At 36.5% G+C, this 8954-nt stretch overlaps 1 protein-coding gene across 7 annotated transcripts in view; it reads right to left on the bottom strand.

Annotated features, from left to right (window-relative positions):
* Positions 1-8954, bottom strand: part of ZNF521 (zinc finger protein 521) — a 229379-nt gene that overhangs the window by 112363 nt on the left and 108062 nt on the right. For all 7 annotated transcript variants that reach the window (XM_027675027.1, XM_027675045.1, XM_027674990.1 and 4 more), the window contains one exon: positions 4442-4526. In XM_027675027.1, coding sequence (XP_027530828.1) covers positions 4442-4526 — 85 coding nt within the window. The remainder of the gene's footprint in view (positions 1-4441; positions 4527-8954) is intronic.

Raw genomic sequence — 8954 nt, 5'->3', positions numbered from 1 at the left:
AGGTCAAATGTCAACTGTAAACTATGTGATGAAAACAAGAGGATGCCAGAGAGCCTCTTTTCCACAGACACCATGAAGAAATAGAATTCCATAGACACCCAGAAATAGAATTTTCTCAAAGAAAGCTGCTAAAAATGCTATGTATTCCACCCAGATGGAAAGGTAGAAGAAAGAAAGTGACTGAAGAATTACCTTTTATGCCAATACTTCCTAAATCCATACGAAACACACTTGGATTTGAGTTTCCTCCTCTCCCACTCAAAAGCTGGAAATTGTTTTCCCCACAAATTTCAATACACACTCCAACATCCAGGTCTTCATTCAGCAATCATTCTTACAAATTATCCAAACAAAGGTACATGCTTACATCTAGGTCCAAAATAATGCCAAAACACAGGGCCTATTTAAAAAAACCCATGGTTTGCCTTGCTTTCAGTCTGCTAGTGTCCCCTAGCCTAAGCCTGAATCAGTGTGTAGTTTAAGCAAACACAGGCATTGCTTGATGAAGCACAGTGTCTAGAAATGTGTGGACAGATCTGGCAGTCAGAAGTCTTGAAGTTTAGCTCACTTAACGCAAGCAAGGAATTCCACTTCTATGCTTCTTTGTCCTCATCCATTCAATGGAAAAGGCTTACTGCCCTGTCCCATCACAAAGATGTTATGAAGACTTGATTAAAGGCTGCACAGCAGTTTTAGAATGGAAAGTTCTAGAAGTAATGAACATGTAGTTATTGGGGAAAGCTGCCCCTGTGACATCTTTTGAATAGATAACTTGTATAATAATGAATGTAAATTGCATTGTTGTCAAAGATACTTAAGGTTACACTTCACTGGGTCATTGGCAGATTTTATTTTCCATTAGGTGGCATAATCCCTCTTGTTGAATTGATTGAAATGTATAATAAAATCTGTAAAAATGCTATATACCCTCCTAACAAAGAAGAGTAAGAGGCTTTTCAAATAGCCTCTAATCCCTCTTCCCCTGCTAAATGTCTAGTTGAGATTATATTTGATTAGACAAAAACACACACATACACACAACCTAAAAATACCTACCCTCAGTGGAGCTATTTTAGCCAACAAAGTAATTCCAGTTGCCTTATTTAAAAGTCTAAGTTTCACACTGGGGTTTTATAAGCATAGCTTTGCCTCAGTGACCTTCCATAATGCAACTTTTCTCTGTGGATGTTAGCAACATGAACTCAGTTTACATCCCGGGATCATGTTCAAGGGGCACAGTAATTAGATGGGACGCCATCAACTTTTCTAGGCTCTCAAACTGCATCACGATAGTGAGTAGCAACTGTTTCCCTCAGCGAGCTGAGCATTGTCTCTATTAGTGGTTCCTACTCATTTCGGAGTGAGTTTGGCAGATGACTTTCCACTTTCACATTTGTCCCTTGTCCCAGCTGCCTCCCTTTTTTCTTTTTTCCCTGAGTTATGATTATGGAATCCTTCAGGTAAGAAGACACTACATCCATCAATAACCACAACACAGATAATGGGAACATTTTACTATGAGAGGAAATAACAGTTCCTGACACAGTGCAATGATGTCTGTAAAGGCATTTATTGCCCCTACATTTGATCTAGGGATTATCACATTATTGGCTTTTAACTCTTCCTTTGCCACATTATCTTCCCCCTCCCTTGCCTGCAAACTCTTTTCTTTCTCTGCATCTTCCCAAAGCTTTCTTACTTTGCTTACCCCAGAGGATCAAAGGCACTACATCCTATTCTGCCAATCTCCGACTAGGAAATCAGGGCAAGAAGACAGATTTTATCAGATACATGTAAAAAAGGGAGGGACCAATGTCTTTAGGAAACCATTTTTTTTTAGTTTGGTTAATGTGCTGTGTCTACAAGTCAATATTCACTTCAGTGTTTCATTTAATATATTTTTCAATCTACATATTGATATGCATGCAGACAACTATAGGTATATATTATATATACTCACACAAATGTGTTTGTGTGCCTGTTTTCTGTATTATGTATGAATACTATAAGCCTACCTACAAATACACATAAACTATGGCTAATTTTAAATAGCTTGATGTCACCCCTTGAACCTTTCTCTCTAGACAGAACATGGTCTTGGAAAAGGGCCTGTGAACGACGATATAAATTAAAGGGGAGGGGGGAGAGTAAAATTAGAAAGATAGCTAAGAAAAATCCAATTAGTGGTGAGAAGACTAACAGAATTGGAGAACAGAAATTATTTTTCCCTGTGCTTCAATTCCGAGGTCACATTCAAAACTCTCCAGAACGCTGATAGTCCTTTCACTCCACCCCAACACAAAATCCCCTCGCATTTGCTTAATCGACGCTACATCATTAGGAGCTGCACTGTTAAGTCTGGCAGTGCAGATAAGAATCTTCCACTGAACACGGATTACCACACGCATGACCGGCAAATCTCCCTGCATGTTTTGCAGGCTCCTTTATTTCACTGGGAAGATTTTATATTAAGCACGTTTAAATCTGTGTCACTATGGTTATGTCATGAAGTAATATCATGCATGATTAGATAGAACATAGACAAAACAATTAAATATTTTTTTAGAAGACTCTCTCATTCAACCTCTTCCAGCTTTTAGAAATAAAACATCAGCAGTTAATAGTTCAGTTTAAGAAAATATGTCTTTTCAGATCTGCAGGCTGAAGCCAGCTAAATGGATTTGTCCTGTTTTACTGACTCCTTGTTTCGCTCCTCCCATTCTGACCCTTTAATAAAACTCATCCAGAAAACAGAGGAAAAAAAAATCTGAGTATTTCGTGAAATAAGTGAGCTCCTATTCTGAAAATGTGAGGCACTTGGGAAGTGGGTGGCAAGAAAACACATCATCAATTCCATCCCTTATGCACAGTATCCACATTCCTGGTCACATTTCAGTATCACTGTATGCTACAATTAAGAACATGTTGAACACTGGAGTCAAATAAAACAGCAGAAATGGTGAGCGCTGTTGTTAGTAATACCCTGCTTTTAAATTCCATGTTACTGACACAGATTGAATACTGTGAAGCAGTTCAAATTATCTCCTACCCAAAGACACAAAATATCAAAATTAAGGCTTGACCCAACAGGCTTTGCTCCTTTACAAAACCAGTTTGTCATTTCCATTTATTCATTTTTATGAAAAATATATAAAATGCTCATGCTCTAAAGGTACAACAACTTAAATAAAGCACACAGAAAAACGGGCTCTTAAGTTTTGGCAGGTAACTTTCTTTCACACTGCAGCCAAATTGCTAAAATTCAAATTGCTAAATTCAAATTGCAGCCAAATTGCTAAAATTCATGGAAAAAATCTGCATGTTATCTTGAAAGAAAAAAAAATTTAGCATCAAACTAAATATTTTTAAAATACAAAATGAAAAAAAACCCAAGCAAATGATCTTCTGCTGGATATGTAATTATTGGCTTCTATACCATATTGTTTGATTGTTGCTTTGCATGCTTTCCTGTTATAGTGAGAAAGCCAGCATAAGGAAAGCAGGAGTAAAAAATCAATGGTATTCATCTTTGTTTTGAAAAGTGAAATTTAGAAAGGAGACTAAAAAAAAAACGCAAGACAATCCTGGCAATGTTATCTTATTAGTGGGCAAATGATGTGCTTGATAAATTTAATTGGCTGATAGAACTCTTAGTGCTATTACTGAGTGGTTACCAAATTGAAAACATTATGGGTAAACCTAAGGGAATCAGCAAATAATAGGAAAATATGAATATCAAAGAAAAAGCAGCTTTTGTTTTATTGCAATTTACAACTGTAACAGCTTTGTAAACATCAGGATTCAGGAATCCTAAAAGACTTTTTTAAAATGCTTGTACCTTAAAAAGTGGATTCCATTATTGTACACCACGATTCCTTATTTTTTCAAATAAATTATAGTATTTAATTGTATACAGATACACTCAGGATTTTTTTCCAGACTGCTCAAACATAACAAACAATACTATTTTATGGCCATTTGAATTATTTATGTTTCCTAATGACAAAAACTCACCAGTTTTGATTTTGGTACTGAGGTGCTTGAGAAGTACACAGTAGTGTCATTACCATAATAACATCTGAAATTAAAACCTGTCTAAAACTCTACGGAAAGCTAACATCCAGTTCATTACCCATTCCTGTTAGTTTGTTTTCAATAATGCAAAAATGATTAGAAGTTTAATTTGCTAATCACCTGTGTTTTGACTGGCAGTGGATATATAATTCTCTGCAGAAGTCTAAACTAGCCCTTGCAGAAAATAAAATATGCTAAGGCTTTATCAAGTCTAATAATATGAATAAAAAAATCAATCATGCCTAGGTTAATCATTGATGGATCCACAATTAATTTCTCCTTAACTCTGTTTAATTTTAGAGGCAATGGTGATCATGAGTAAGAGAAATGGCTATCTGTCTTTGAGAAGTTTTAGTGCTTCACTTACCAATCATGTGGTTTGCAACATGAACTTGGATATCCCATTCATTGTAGAAAACCATCTGACATTTGATGCACTGGTAGGTCTTCTTCTAAAGAAACAAGGGTAGATAAAATTTACTGAAACATACAATTGGAATAATTTCATTATAACTCAAAATACGGAGTTCACAGTGGTCCTTTAAAGCTCTCCAGCAGTGTTTTCATTAAGGCTTCATTATTAATATTAAAATATAACACTCTGCAGGTTCTGTACTACCTTTTATCTGAGTTTTCTGAAACTCTGTAGAGGTATTTTTTTTGTCAGCTTTCTAACTCCATAGACAGATCAGTATTGCTAGAACACCAAGGAAAGCAAAAAAAATGAGGATATGAGGGATGTAAGCCAAACAACACTGAAATCAATGCGAATCCTTCATTTTATACCAACGGATTAGACCCACTACAGGGCAGGGGAGAAGCCTAGGAAAGAACACAGAAATAAGAAATCTGCTTCCCTCTCATTTTCTGTGGGGCTGCAGAATCTGCTCTGCACCACACATTTTAAATGGTCCATCAGGTTGCCATTTTTCAAGGAGGAAAAAATCCCACCTCATCCAGACAAACAGTTATTGTATCGGGCAGCTGCTTAATATCTATTGGCAACACTATACTAAAACTGGGAAGCCTGACTGGAAATTAGCCAGAGAGCAACTCTTCTGGCCACATTAGATTGGGCTTGAATTACTTAAAAATCATGGTGTATACAGATCAAATTTCATTATAAACCAGGAAATGCATTACTCTGCTCTCTTCAGTGCACAGGACAAGTTTTTCATTTCTGTTTTGATGTCTTTAAAAAAAGATCTGTTCCTTCACTTTTCTACAAGGTATACTACTTGTCCAAGACATTTCAACATCCTAAAAATGTAATTGCATTTTCTCACATTATGTTTCTTGACCTCAATTGGCCAAAGAGTTGATATTGGAAAGCACTGTTTTAAAAGTAAAAACTAAGAGTTTATTCAAATTAACATTTTATTTTTTCATCATAAGACTTAAAATCTGCAGTTTTCCAGGCATCTAATGAGATAAGTCAGATTCATAAAATTATTCAGCTGCATAATTGTAGTATCAAGGACTCAAGTCCTAAGGTAACAGTCCTGGAGAGCTCAATTGTTGTTTTGAAGCTGCAATGAAGTCAAGGTAAGCCCTGAACTGCCACATCAAGGCAGTAACTCAAGAGACACAGATCTTTCTGTACAGCCACAGGCACACTGCCTACATCAGCAAAAAGAAGAAAAAACCCCAGCAAAACACATATTTTTTAAAGAATGTAAAGTCACAAGAAACTGGCACAGATGTATTAAATTGTAGATTTCATATATATTAACTGAGGAAAAAGTAGGGTTCACTGGATAATGCACATCAATAATACAGCCTCTCTTGTATTATATTTTGAATATATATATTTAATATATATATATGTTTAACTTGTGAAGAGTTTTATACAGCTGGTATTATAACTTATATTTTTAAAAAGGTGCTTGGTTTTTTTTACCTGACTCTAAACAGTAATAAAGGTTTGCTGCATTTTTTATGAGCATCTAATTTAGATGCCCTGTCCCAGACAGATAAAGTGCCCATCTATTAAGTATCTTTCTACTTCAAGCCTGTAGGTAGAAATATAAAGACTTTTCAAACATATGTTCTTTTGTCTTACCAAGTTAACTGAAATATTAGTGACTAATCAAAGTAAACTCTGAAATTAAGTGTTCCTGTGGGCTCCTCTTCACAAATCTCCCATTGCTTCTCATACACAGAGGCTATTTTAATTTTCTGATGACAATAAAATGAGCCACATCTTTTCTCAGTAGAAATAATCATAAGCATATTTCTCTGTTCTTCATTTAAATTAACTTCAGTTTTCTGAAATGTAACCAATTTAAATGACTATGCAGACAACAAAAATCAATGGGCACCCAGAAAACAAATCTGTTTTGACTTAGTTTTACAGTTAAAATTTGTAAAGCGACCTGTTTTAAAATACACAACACTTTTTCTCTTTTTTGTTCTTCTGACAATACCAGGAACATTGGTAGAAAATCAGATTCAGTCTAAGGATTTTCTATTATATGTTGGTAAATTTAACCTTAGTGCACTACATCTAGATCTATCAAAGACCTCTAAATAATGACAGTCATGATCAACGATTTATTATGCTAAGCTCTTTACAAGAGGCTTTTTGATGCTGACATATAGAACAACAATATTGCATAAATAACAATCACTCTCCCTTTTTTAAAACATTGTTTCCCTTTAGAACTAGTTAGAAAATATTTCTTACTCCCTGATGACTGCCACTATGTGTTGTTTATTAGCATACCGCTAGCATTATTCCTGATATGTAACTTTGCTGAAAAACAAAGAAACATAAATGTAATGGCTGGTCTTTTCTCCTGTTAGTAAAGCAATGCAGAGTGCATGTCAAGAATTGTTGGCAAAATTATGACTGATGTACATAAAGACAACACATACAAAGGTTGGGGGTTTTTTTGAAGTCTAATGCCAAAAAATAAAGTGATTTGACAACAACAAAAAACTAATAATTTACTAGCACTTACTAGCCTCTTCAAAATGATCTGACATATTTGCAGAATCACACATGGAGGTTTTCTTTTTATCATGAAGGGAAGAATGTTTTTGTGACTGCTGCTTGATCAAGCACTAGTTCTTTTTTGTTTCCAAACATATTCTAAAATGTTGACATCAACTTTTATTAGCTTAACACACACTCATCTCAAAGTGTCTAAACTTGCGCATGGTTAAGTTTTTATTTTAAAAGCAAACTCAGTAAATTCCATTTACTCCTAGATTTTCAAAGTGATCAAACCCAGTCATTTTCACACCATGTTGAACAAAACCCACATACTTATTTCCATATGTTTTGCATTCTAAGGTAGTCCTTTTTCACTGCAAGTTACATATTAGTCTCACAAGCTTTGTCAGAACCACAGAACTTGTAACTGCTCACAGGAGTTCCTGGGTCCTTCTATGCTTCATGGCTGGTCCCAATTCTCTACTGAGGTGAGATCCAGGGGGAGACTCAGCCCCTCCTCACATTGTGTTCCCACAGCGTGAAACTTGGGAGAATAAGACAGAAATGAGCCCTTGGTATTGCAGCTCCATGCCCCTTGCCTGGATATCCAGGAAAGAAGCCTTGTGTAACACTTGTTTCAGCATTTGTGTAACACACCACAGAAATAAAATTGGATTGTGACTCTAAGAGGCATTTGAATTTCTCTTGAGTGTCTCCAGCCTTCTGTGATGCAAGATGGCTCTACAGAGAAAGAAGCACAGGGCTGTGACAGCCATCCTTGCCTTGACTTGCTGCAGTTGTTTGCAACGAGAAGCTCTTGCTGAGCTCCCTTGCCCGTCTGCCCAAGCTGCCAGCCTATAGAAGACTCAGCGGGATAGGCCCTGCTGCTCCAGCTCATAGCCCTGAGTACATCAGCTCCACACAACAATGAAGGGTGGACAGCTGAGGGCACTTACACCCTAACCTGCCATGAGTGCATTTCCCAGAGGACACATGTGAGCCTCCTGAAGAGACAGAAGAATGACAATATTGTCATTCGTCCCTACAAACACAGAAACAAGCCAACACACACTTCCTGTAAGAGAGTACTTTCATGTCAGCAAAGGTGGGCCACAGAAGACTCTTACCAATGCATTTCCATATGGGTTCAGACAGGACCATTTTAGTAACCAGAGATGCCACGTGTTCTAAATTGTGTTGCCTTGCATAATTCCCAAAGATTTGTTCCAAAGGCGGGAGACACATGGGATTAAGAAAGTGGTTTAACTTTGTCCTTTTATTTATTTATTTATTTATTTATTATTATTATTATTATTATTGTCATCTCATCTTTTAATAAAAACTCTTCAATAAACAAGCCCACAATCCTTCTCTGTATCCTCTCCTGTCAAGAACCTAAGTGCCAATTTGTCTTCTACATGCTGAGTGTAAATCTGAGGCCCAAGTCATTCCTGGGGCCACTCAAAATCATTGTCTCACAAGAGCATCAGGGGACTGTTGCACTCCTGTTTGCTTGCTTTTCTCTTTTCAGAACCAATTTGAAGCCTTCCAGCAAGAACCAAGGCTTCTCTGTGACTTCATTTAAAAGCTTTGGATTGGCCCTTCAATCCATGCAGAGCATATGTATGTGTCTCTCTAACCTTTTGAATAATTAATGTCACCTAGACCTTTAATTATCGTCCTCATTCTCACTTATCACTTTGCAGTTTTCCAAATTTTTTTTCCATAAGAGTGCCCAGAGTATCCATGTCATGTCAAAGGAGACTTTGCTGCTTTTATAAATGGCACAGGAATATGGGCTTTCAATTCGTACTTCAATTCTGTGCACCGAATTTTATTTTGTTTGCTTTTATAAACAAAGTAAACCAACTAATAACCACTCTACTAGCGGATTTACAGTTCTATTCAGAAGCGCTTCAAAAGTACGCAGAACATACTTCTG

This window comes from Neopelma chrysocephalum, unplaced genomic scaffold, assembly GCF_003984885.1.
Source record: "Neopelma chrysocephalum unplaced genomic scaffold, ASM398488v2 Primary Assembly neopelma1_22, whole genome shotgun sequence".
Taxonomy (NCBI): Eukaryota; Metazoa; Chordata; class Aves; order Passeriformes; family Pipridae; genus Neopelma; species Neopelma chrysocephalum.
Note: the sequence above shows the minus strand (reverse complement) of the source record. Positions and strands in the feature narration are given on the sequence as shown.